This window comes from Aquarana catesbeiana, linkage group LG02 (assembly GCF_042186555.1).
Source record: "Aquarana catesbeiana isolate 2022-GZ linkage group LG02, ASM4218655v1, whole genome shotgun sequence".
Taxonomy (NCBI): Eukaryota; Metazoa; Chordata; class Amphibia; order Anura; family Ranidae; genus Aquarana; species Aquarana catesbeiana.
The window spans coordinates 58,363,025-58,375,327 of record NC_133325.1 but is presented as its reverse complement, the minus strand read 5'-3'; the positions used below and the strand labels follow the sequence as shown (position 1 = coordinate 58,375,327).

Here is a 12,303-nt window from a genome sequence, read left to right as displayed (position 1 = left end):
CTAAAGGGGCCCTGAGCCAGAGGTGTAAGAGAAGTCTTCCTCAACGAGTCAAGCTCATCCACCAGGTCTGTGATAAACTGTATAGTTTATTTCTTTTTTTTTCCAAATAACATTTTTTTTAGTTATCTCAGCAGGTAAAAGAACAAAAACAAAACACAGTGAATTCCGGGCATCACTAAAACAGGACTATAGCAAGTACAGACATTTTAGCCATAAGTGGTGCGAGATCGTTGCCAAGTCATACTACGGACTGTTAAATGATAACTGAGGTTTGACATAAGCTAGACGAAAGCCTATCGAATGTGAGAAAAACATAAAAGAGAAAGTAGAAGGGAAGGAGGGAAAAGAGAGAGTTGAGAGAGTAAGAAAATAAAGGAGAAGAGGGAAAGTAAAGTAGTAGCTCAACCATCGGCTCAGGGCGGGTCCTGCTGGCGATGCCACACCTCCCAGACCCTATCGTGCATTTCCAGCCTATCTTGTAATCGAGCTGTCATTTTTTCCATTAGCTCCACGTCTTTTATTTCTTATTCTGGCGTACAGAGCGTCCTGGGAGGGTGGTGAGCGCAGCTTCCAGTTGAGGGCAACCAGCCATGGTGCGGCTGTAAGGATGTATCCAAGTAGCTTCTTTGATGGTTTGGCAATTTGTAGCAGTAACACCCCAAGTTAGAAGAATTTTGGCATCATAGGGAACTGAACCTCAAAGAGGCGGGACAATAATTGCTGCGTCTTAGTCCAGAAGGGCACTATCATGGGGCAACTCCAGTAAATATGGTAGAGGGTACCTTTGTCCCCCTGACAGCGCCAACACCGATCAGAGCTAGAGGGATAGTTTACGTTGAGTATGTCCGGTGTCAAGTACCAAAAATAAAGGATTTTGTACGCATTTTTCTTGTAAAGCGTACAATAGGAGCTCTTGGCCGCCTGGGACCAGATCGTCTGCCACGTCATCGCTGGGATTTCTTCTCCTAGTATCTTTTCCTAGCATAGCATATAGGCATGTTTTAACCCGATTTGGTATAGAGTAGGGGTTAAGTAGCCGGTATATGTCAGCGATCCAACCTCGGCGTGCTGATCCCTCCAATACAATGCTCTCAAAAGGTAATGGTGCTGATAAGGCGGTCGAAGGTCTTTTCCACGTCAAGACGAAGGACTAAGGACTCCAGACCATCCCTGTTTGTCACATCAATTAAATCTATGACCTTTCTTGTGTTGTCTCCCGCCTGACGGAGAGGGACAAAGCTCACCTGATCTTTGTGAATTAAAGAAGGTAAAATCCCATTCAGGCGTATAGAGAGGAGTTTGGTAAAGATATTCAGGTCAGAGTTCAAAAGTGCTATAGGCCCATTGTATAGTTTATTTCAAACATACTGGCACCTTTAATACACACATTAGTGACACCACCGATAGGTGATTTTAACCCCTTCCCACCCACGAGGGCTGGAAGATTGGCAATTATATGACCACTGTCACAGTGGTCCCAAGATCGGAAGCCAGCCCAGCCGGCTACCAATCTTTAGTCTGGACTGAGAGCTGTCTGCAACAACCCGGTCTTTGTATTGGGAGCACGCTCTCAGCATATAAACATTGACCGCCTGGTGACACGTGTGGCCATTAAAACCCACACTTTTGCAGCCGCACATGTGCTGGGAGGTCCTAAAAAGGGTTAACTTGAAGGTAAATAACTATGCTTGCCACCAACTCTGGTCCTGTAGCCCAAAAATATATAGATACTACAAAAAAATACATATTAGTTATTAATATTGTTGTTTTTTCATTAATATTTTTCCTTTAAACTACCATTTGGGATAAGCAGTGAAACACTTGAGATCAAGGGTTGTAAAATTGGGGGATCCATACTCTTTGGAGGAACAGGAACCACACGAGGGGGGTATAGCACCGAACCTCTATATCATTTTTAAAAAATTAAACATGATTCTGCATTATTGAACCTGAAGTCAAAAAGGAAAAATCGATTTGATGTGTCTGATGACATTTGAGGAACATTATTGGTAACTGGCTCTCCATTCCATGTTTTGATTGCACCAAAGCAACAGCAAAAATCTAACTAGCTGTATCTACCATACAAATTTGTGATTTGCCCTTTATATATAAATATGTCTTATTAATGTCATACTGGTACCTTATAGCACTGGCAATGATGATGATTTTTACAGACTGGTGAAGAGGGCATAGGGGCACATTGGGTAAACCACTGAGGGTCCGTAATGGTAATAATGGTAAGAGCCCCTTCTGTAGATGGTGGACATAAAGACTTTGTAGCAGGCATAGGCGTGCACAGGGGGTGTACCAAGTGTGCATGGGCTTGTGTTGACAATTCCCCCTACTTTCCACGCTTTCCCCCCTTGTTGATCCACCCCCCCCCCCCCCCGACAATGTTGCTGCCCCCCCCGGCTGCTGCACTGCTGCAGGATGTTTTAGGATGGGTGGCAGGGGAAGGTGCTAGTAAATATGTAATTTACTGGCCCCCTTCTTTTTCTAATTGAACACACTCACTCACTGTGTCCATTCATAACTGAAGCGTAGTAAACTGTGTGTACTATGCTTCAGTTTTTGGATGAATAGGAAGCCACTTAGCACAGAGCACTTCCCATTCATTGACTGCCCCATGCAGCTGAGGGTGCAGAGAAAGGCATGTGTGTTTGAGCTTTGGGGTGCACACTAAGCAAGGGACCAATTTACTGTCCTTTAGGGGGCCAGACTGTGGCCAGTGGGAGTAGAAAATGTCCTGGTGTCTTAGGGAGTAAACAATACCACATTCTTTAGTGGGAGGAATCCTTGGTGTCAGTGGGAGGAATAGTGCCCCACTGTTGATGTGAGTGGCAAGAATTATGCCCCCATTGTTGGTGTCAGCTGTAGGAATAGTGCCCCAAGGGCCGAGTAACGGCAAGCAAAGGGCCACATCCAACCCCAGGGCATTTAGGGGTTTGGAGACCACTTCTATATAGCAACAAACACTTCCAGTAGTTTGTTCATTTATTTAAAACTCTACTTCAAAAAGAGCTACAACTGTTTAGCTAGGTGCTATGGATCTGCCGATATTCAACAGCCTCCAGGGGAACAAGTAGGACTATGCAGTGTTCACGTTGAATGTAATGACATCAGAGGGTGATGTTTTAGCAATGAAGTTGGTTGCAAAAGATTCAGGTTCATACCACATAAAGCACTCTCTTGCAAAATATGGACAGAATTGCAGCACAATGAGCATTTTAGATCCAATTATGGATGTGAATATACAAATGATGTATGAAATCACCATAAAAAGGCTTACCTCTCCATGTCTGATAGGCTTTAGATAGCCTCTGGTGACTCCCATACGGAACAACGTCTCTGTGGCCTGCACACAAATAAAGGACAAAAATTTCAGTATTCAATGTAACTCAATTGAAAAGCTTCTTGTAACAACGCAGCAAAGGCTTGGGCTACCTGCACCCCTCTAGAAGCCAGCAGGCACTTCAAGCCAATGACTAGGACTGATAATTTAACAGCTGCATGAACAGGAAGTGAGAAGATATCTTTCTAATGTGAGGGAAATGCCCTCTTAGACCTGTCATGGGAACATGTGTTCCCACTGGCAGATTTCCACTCTACTCCTGTTCTGGCAGCAAATCAAAATTCAGAATTATCCTCGCTTTTATTCCCATGACATTGGTAATGATGCCAATTAGAGAGAGAGAATGTCCCTAATGGGGACACAAACAGAAAAAAAACCTTACAATGGTTCTGTGGACCACTCGATTCAATTTAAAAAAAAAAAATGTTTTGCTTTTGGTTATATTATAAGTGCTTACGTCTGGTTTAAAGCCAAAGTAGAGTTACAAATATACAGACAGTGTATTAAAAAAGAAGTACAGAAAACTAAAAAAAAAATCAAACATTAATACTCACCTATGTGGATGCAGCATCAGGCCCCTGTGGCCTTTAAGCCCGACATTGGAAGCGATCAAAGACCGCTTCTCTTCAATGAGCAGAGAGCCAGGGATTGACAGTCACTGGCTCTCTGCTCATTGAAGAGCCCCTTCATTGCTCACTAGAGCACCATACTGTGCAAGGGATGGGAGAGGCTGACTCAGGCTCTCAGAGGCTCAGTGAGAGGCTGAGCCAGATGCTGTCCATGCATCTGGGTGGATCCCGACATTAAAGTCAGGATCTCTCTAAAGCATGGACCGGTTGAGTGACATCAGCAGACAGCAGACTGCCCGCTTTCGGCTGAAAACAGGTCACAGAACTTTGGCCCTATTTCTCCCATAACATCCTCCATGTTCATAGTCTTATCGCAACTTTCCTATTGCAGCAGTTGTACATGGTATCTAAATAAGACTGTGCAACTCAATGGGCACCACGGGCAGATGTACCACACATTGCACCCTTCAAATAGAGATTATTCCTGTCACTCACAGACATACTTCTCTAATAACAGAATTGATTATCACTTACCTTCCAACTGTGTCCTTAGCTGACAGTGACAACCCCAGTTCTATATAGGGACATAAATGTGGTCTGACCACTTACCCTACTGACTTTAAGATCACAGCCTAACATCTCATAACTATTCTCCTACAGGAGGCGGAACGAGAAGCTCCTGGAAGATTTACCCACCCAAGTAGCAATAAGGCCCCTTTTGGATCTGTTTCTTCCTCAGCAAGGGATCTGCCTGCTGATCCCCTGAGCTGAGCGGAGCTGCCAGATGATGCTCCAATTATGCAGAGCCGACACGGACAAAGCTCACTCTGCTCTATGGGCAGTCAGATGTAAATGGACCAGCTGTCCATTTACACCCAACTGCCCTCGGATCCGACCCGGCGAAATGGAGAACGAATGCCCTTCGCTTTGCTTTTGCTGGATCAGATCTGAGGTAGTTGGGTGTAAACGGACACAAGTCCATTTACATCCGACTGCCCATAGAGGAGAATAGAGGGTCCAATCAGGTCCACCTGAAAAATGGACAGGCAGCCCAATCTGACCTCTCGTGTGAAAGGGGCTTAACACAAGCTATATCAGACTTCTTCACCGACCACGCTTAGGACACAATTACTTCCCTGATTAAATGGGAAGCTCTTGCACAGAGCAGCCCCAATCCTCTTCTTCTTAGGTTCCCCCGCCGGTGCTCCTGGCTCCTCTCTCTTGACCAGTGAGCCCCCAATAGCAAGCTGCTCCAAAGCCCTGCTCTATGCATCCATAAGGCACATAGAGCCAAGGTTTAGCCCAGCCCCTCCAGTCTCTCCTCATTGGCTCACTGGCTGTCATTGATAGTAGTGGGAGTCAATGGCTCCCGCTACTGTCTCAGCCAATGAGGAGAGGGTGTCCCAGGACAGCCGAGGCTCTCGTGCACATCGCTGGATCGAGAGGGGGGCTCAGGTGAGTCTTAGGGGGGCTGTGGGTGGAGCAGCACACAGAAGGTTTTTTACCTTCATGCATAGAATGCATGAAGGTAAAAACCTTCAGCCGTTACAACCACCTTAAATGCATTCTAAGGCCTTGTTCACACAGGCGTACTATAGCATATGCCCATGCAAGGCCCGTGTTTGCTTGCAGGTGTTCCGTGCATCCCCGTGCAGGCAGTCCTATTCATGTTGATTGGGATGTAGTGGCTGCACAGACATGGCTGCTGCTCCCAATATGACAGCCGTGCGCTTGAGGATGCATGGCCGTGAACGTAGACTGCTGTCAAGTATGTTTGTGTGAACAAGGTTTATGAGGTGTTTATATCGCATATGAAGCATAGCAAAAAAAAAAAAGAAAAAGCATTTAATAAAAACCAGTCTGATGTGCCACCTCTCCCTCTGCAATGCAAGTCTGTGTAAGGACACATACTGAGGGGTGTGGCTGTTACTCAATTGTATGTATATGCCCTCCATGTGCTCCTTACTGTGAAGGCCAGTTATGGGTGTGAGCGGTGGCCATTATTTTGTTACTGTTAGTATATGTGGGTCGGGGACACTGGACACCTTTGCTGCCATTGTGCTCTTGCTGGGTGTCCAGTGTTCTCCTGTCCCTTTAAGGGGGCTAGGGCGGCCTCCTGGCTCACCTGTCTCACACCTATCCATTCAATGCATGTGCTTCCACTGTGGAGACACTTATAAATTTTGTAGTGTTAGGACTGCAAGTAATACAGGGTGCCTTGACGAGGCCTTGCAGCTTTCACATGCGTTTGCAAATGTGTGCTAACTAAACCCCTGCTTTTAACATACGGTTAGACAGGTAAATTTGGTTGGTCAGCAGACTGGTTGGTGAGTTGAGCTATGGAATTGTCTTTTTCTTGTATGTATATGCCCTCCATGTGCTCCTTACTGTGAAGGCCAGTTATGGGTGTGGGCGGTGGCCATTATTTTGTTACTGTTAGTATACGTGGGTCGGGGACACTGGACACCTTTGCTGCCATTGTGCTCTTGCTGGGTGTCGAGTGTTCTCCTGTCCCTTTAAGGGGGCTAGGGCGGCCTCCTGGCTCACCTGTCTCACACCTATCCATTCAATGCATGTGCTTCCACTGTGGAGACACTTATAAATTTTGTAGTGTTAGGACTGCAAGTAATACAGGGTGCCTTGACGAGGCCTTGCAGCTTTCACATGCGTTTGCAAATGTGTGCTAACTAAACCCCTGCTTTTAACATACGGTTAGACAGGTAAATTTGGTTGGTCAGCAGACTGGTTGGTGAGTTGAGCTATGGAATTGTCTTTTTCTTGTATGTTACTCAGCTCTGCCAGCATAGAGAAATTTCAGAGAAAAAAAAATATTTTGAGGTATTTCAAAGCAAAAATCATGGGGGGGTTGAGGGCTAGAAAGAGATTATAGTGTGGCACTTCAATTGGGCTTTAAAGCTCTGCAGATAAAGAAGCATCTTCTATTATGGCAAGCTCTTTGCAGTTGATAAAACGTCTCTAAAAGAAACAGAGAAGAATTCCCTTCTTTTGTCTTGCGGAAATGGTCTGGGTAAGCAGATAATTTGGCTGCAATTTATGTAGCTATTTGTCCCTGGGCATGTTTTACCAGTCGGTACGACAATGTTGCGGTTAAGTATTAAGCGGTATGTCTTCTTTCTTAAGATGTGATTCTATTACATGGCTCCTGAAAACACAAGGGGGGGAATGTGAGAGCCTGCTGCAACCTTTCATGTAGATCAGAATGAACTCCTTTCATCAGCTCTTCCCACCAACATTTTAAGGATGTTTCAGTCAAATTGAGTACTCTGTCAATACGGCCGGCTTGCTTTATGCCTATAGAAAACCACTGGGGTGTATAACCTTCCTTTCACCTTGACTACTGAGAGATCTTTTTTAATTCTCCTCTCCAGCACCCCAGAAACCGCCAGATGTCAAATCCATTCATGACAGACAGCAAATTTCCAGCGCTTGTAGGTTTGGCCTCTTGCGTTTCTTGTTAGGACCTCTTCTCTTCATGTGTGGAGTGCTGCTAAGAAGATTAAAACTACAAGCTTGGCTTTACAATGGTGAGGAGGGAGTACATGGCCTGAGCCGGCCACCTGCAGCTATTTGCTAATTGCCAATCTTAAGCTTCCAAGCGATCGCTTTTCTGGTATGCAAACAAAACAGACCTGGACAAGGCAGTTGAGTTTCCACGAATGGAACAATGGAAATAGTTTGCAGATCAATCCAATTTTCTATACATAAAACACACAGGTTTAAACCGTATCGAAATGCAAAGACAAAAATGTAATATATTGACATGTGCTCAGATGTGGTGATTGCACTTGTTTACTTTTTTATGTTTTATAGCTTTTTTTCTTTATTTTCACCTGGCGATACTGGCAATAATACAATTCCTGCCCTAGAGTGACACCATTCCCGCGCTGTACTGTATCTATGAAGGAGTAGAATTGCCCCCCTTGAACAAGCATAGATAGGAGGGGTTCTGTAGTCCACAAAGAGGGCTGGGAACATTTCTAACTAATAACAGTCAGAAGAGGTAGACAGAAAAGCATAAAAAAACATACAAAATAAATGTGTACAATATTATAAGAAAGCAAATACACATATATATATATATATATATATATATATATATATATATATTCCAAACTGACAATCCCAACACCATAAATAAATGAATGAAATCTTCTAGTTTGATCTTCCTTCAAATAATAGCTTCACCATAAGTGCTCATGAGGTAGATGGCAACTCACCAAAGGTGTCTGACCACTTTTTACAGTAGGTATTTTCTTTTAAAACAAAAGAAGAAGAAGTTGGAGTTACATGTTGTTATTAATTCACACAGCTTCTCAATGCGAGCTGTATTGATGGCAATAAATAGAGAAGCAACTAACATTTTTGAAGGCACCCCTCGCCTGGTCGCATCTAGGTCCCATTGGGGTGACCGGGGTAGAGGGATGGACCCACCAGTTGAAAAATACCAGTTGATATGTATGCAGAAACTCAATGAAAGTTAAGTTGTGTACTATAGAGAATGAATATCAGCACTTGTACTAACTTTGTATTGATGATATATGTTATTCATCTTTTGTATAACTGTGAAAATGAATAAAAATGTAATTATAAAAAAAAAAAAAAAAAAAAAAAAAGTGCTTTGATTGAATGGACCAGAGGAATCCCAGGTAGGCATCCCTCCACCAAGTGACCCCCTCCAAATGGCGGCTGGGGATAAGAAAACAGACTCCACCAAGGACACACAGGAATAACTCTTATGCCCCGTACACACGGTCGGACTTTGTTCGGACATTCCGACAACAAAATCCTAGGATTTTTTCCGACGGATGTTGGCTCAAACTTGTCTTGCATACACACGGTCACACAAAGTTGTCGGAAAATCCGATCGTTCTGAACGCGGTGACGTAAAACACGTACGTCGGGACTATAAACGGGGCAGTGGCCAATAGCTTTCATCTCTTTATTTATTCTGAGCATGCGTGGCACTTTGTCCGTCGGATTTGTGTACACACGATCGGAATTTCCGACAACGGATTTTGTTGTCGGAAAATTTTATATCCTGCTCTCAAACTTTGTGTGTCGGAAAATCCGATGGAAAATGTGTGATGGAGCCTACACACGGTCGGAATTTCCGACAACAAGGTCCTATCACACATTTTCCGTCGGAAAATCCGACCGTGTGTACGGGGCATTATGGTGTAGTAAGTTTTAATAAAAAATGTTTAAAAGGGTAACAAAATATTTTGCACTCACATGTGACTGTGCTATGCCCAGCATTAAAGGGGTTGTAAACCCTCGTGTTTTTTTTTCACCTTAATGCATCTCATGCATTAAGGTGAAAAAACTTCTTACAGTGACCGGCCCCCCAGCCCCCCAGTTTTACTCACCTGAGCCCTTCGATCCCTCGGTGGAGATGCGCTGGACCTCTCTGCCCGGGGTTCTCTGCTCTTGATTGGATAGATTGATAGCAGCACAGCCATTGGCTCCTGCTGCTGTCAATCAAATCCAATGACGCAGGCGCGGGGCCGAGTCCGGTATTCTGTGTCTATGCATGCAAATGCTGGACTCAGGAGCGTGCCCGCAAGGTAACCCCCCCCCCCGGGAGAGCGCTTCTCCTAGGGGGTTATACGATGCAGGGAGGAGCTGATAGCACCGCCGGGGGACCCAAGAAGAGGATAATCGGGGCCACTCTGTGCAAAATAAAATTTAAAAAAAAGCCTTTACAATCACTTTAAGGTGTCTACAGCATGTGCTGGTGGATATATCGGAATCGAGGCAGCGTGCGGTCCACGCCTCGTTCTGGATATGCCAAAAGGATGTCACATTGAGGACCCGGAAGTGAAGAGTTTGCACTTCTACGTACGTTTCACTATACTGGCATCATCAGGTAGTGGAGAGATGCCTACCTGGGATTCCTCTGGTCCATTCAATATAAGCGCATTTTGACCTACTGTAAAAAGTGGTCAGACACCTTTGGTGAGTTGCCATCTACCTCATAAGTACTCATGGTGAAGCTTTTATTTGAAGGAACATCAAACCAGAAATTGATTAATTTATTTATGGTGTTGGGATTGTCATTTTGGACTTTATATAGTTATTTGCTTTTTCAATCACCATTTGCTTTCTTATAATATTGTTCACATTTATTTTGTATGTTTTTAGCGCCAACACCTTTACATTTGATTTTTTTTTACGGTTCAGTGTTTACACCATCTTAAAGGGGCATCTATGTTTTAAAACAATACATTAGGCACCATTTTAAACCCGCCCATTATCACAGACAGAAAAGCAGGTTATGAGCTCACAAGATTTTTGAAAGGATCAACTTTTTTAATTTTTTTTTTTCTTTGTATTTAGTCCCTGTTCAACTGGAAACAAGTGTGTCTGGACTTCCACCTCTCAGGTAATGATCATCCACTTCTAACAGGGCACTCGACCTGAAAAGTTCTCTTCAACCTCCATATAGTCAGTGAAAAGGTGAGTGCCACAAGAATTTTCTAAAAATGCATCAAAACTTTATTTCAAATAGTGGGGAAAAACCAGCCAGAAGAAGGCAACATGTTTCAGCCGTTAGGCCTTAATCATGGCACCCTGTCCACAACTCTGCGATTTGTTGCACCTCAGCCTCACAACAGAAGGAATCTCATGCTTCAGATGTATTAGAGCAGATTTCCATCAGTGTATTCCACATTTAGGAAAATTAGTGAAACCAAATGTTCCCAGATACCATCATCATTCACACATGCATATATGAAGCAGCAGAGTTCTGGAATCACTGAAGATTATATACAACACAGATGTCCCAACTAGCTACTGTTAGCTACGTGTTCAGTAAATAGAAGAAAACACAGTTGGGAAACATTTTTTTTTTAATTGCATTGTTCTCTGTCTCTGAAACGTATTTAACTGATTTATGACGTGCTACTGGTCCACATTACACCACTCAGTAGCAACAATACCAGTTTCCAGGGAGTGTCAGAGTAAAAGTACAATTGAACCAGCTAGGCATGTGCTGCTAATTATTGAGAATTTATTAAAATGTAAACAAACCGCTCTCAAAGTTCAGGACCGCTTGGCGAAACGTTCTTTATTTTATGTCATTACTCCTGTTGCTGTGTGCTGCTTTTTTAAGCAGACACTTTTGTGAATTGCACTATAGCAGTGGCGGCTGGTGCTCAAAATTTTTTTTGGGGGGCGCAAACAAACTGAAAAATTCTGGAAAAAAACATCAATTGCAGCCAGTGTGCCCATCAATTGCAGCCACTGTGCCCATCAATTGCAGCCACTGTGCCCATCAATTGCAGCCACTGTGCCCATCAATTGCAGCCACTGTGCCCATCAAATTCAAGCACTGTACCCATCAATTGCAGCCACTGTGACCCCCCCCCCCCCGGCTGCATTTAACCAGCACCCCCGCCCGCCCGCTGTCTGATCGCCACTTATCCCATCTTGGTGGCGGCTCAGGCAGCAGGTGACGGCGGCGAGCTGTTGGACAGGCAGCGGGTCAGGCAGCAGCGAGCTGCGAGTCAGGCGGCGGCTCCTGTGTCCTCCATGCTTCTGTCATTCATCTCTACATTCTTCCTGCTAGGCGTCCAATAGGATTGTCTGTCCTTTCAGCCAATCAGGTGATGGGTACCAGAACCACATATCCTGATTGGCGGAGAGGCGGTTCACTGTTAGAAAAGCTAATATTAATTTGCTTTTCTAATACACCTGGATGGGCTCCGAGCGCAATGCTCTGCGCTCTGAGTCCACCCTGTTTTGAAGCCTATTAGAGCCTATGGCTCTAATCGGGTGCTTCAAAAAACACTCCCACCGCTGTAATTCACACGCCAGGCGTCCTGAAAGGGGCCAAATGCATGAATAGGGGGTGGCTGCGGCGGTCATGGATAGATTCATGACTTAAAATGGGACCTGCACTATTTTTTCCAACCATCACTGAAAGGTATTAGAAGGGTTAGTAGCCAGTTACCCTTGCTGTGTGTCAATCCAGCCTTTTTAAAACCGGGTTTTAATTTGCGCCGTAAGTCGTAGAGCTTCTGTTATGTTTCCGCTTACACTTGAAGGCAAGTTGCCTACTGTATTCATGTTAGCCAGACTAGTGTGGCTTCCCAGGTTAAGGGGAGAAGAAGATAACTCTGCTTGACATTTCTGCTCACATTCGTGGGCTTTTGGAGTCCAGCCTCCTCTCCTGTGACAAATAAAAAGTCATAGGTTCGGGACTTAAGAGAGTGTGGGTGAGCAGGCCAATGGACAGGAACCTTTCAGGACATGCTGAGACTTGTAGTTCATCTACGGTACATCAGCCTTCAGAATACACCCGAGTCATGAACTTCCCCAATCGAGTTGTGCCAGCAATGGACTTCACCGACAAGGACTTTA

General features: G+C 44.5%; 1 protein-coding gene across 1 annotated transcript in view; it reads right to left on the bottom strand.

Moving 5' to 3' along the window:
* Window positions 1-12,303, bottom strand: part of TMEM135 (transmembrane protein 135) — a 523,462-nt gene that overhangs the window by 221,652 nt on the left and 289,507 nt on the right. The window contains exon 5 of the mRNA XM_073612956.1: window positions 3,290-3,355. Within this exon, the coding sequence (XP_073469057.1) occupies window positions 3,290-3,355 (66 nt within the window). The remainder of the gene's footprint in view (window positions 1-3,289; window positions 3,356-12,303) is intronic.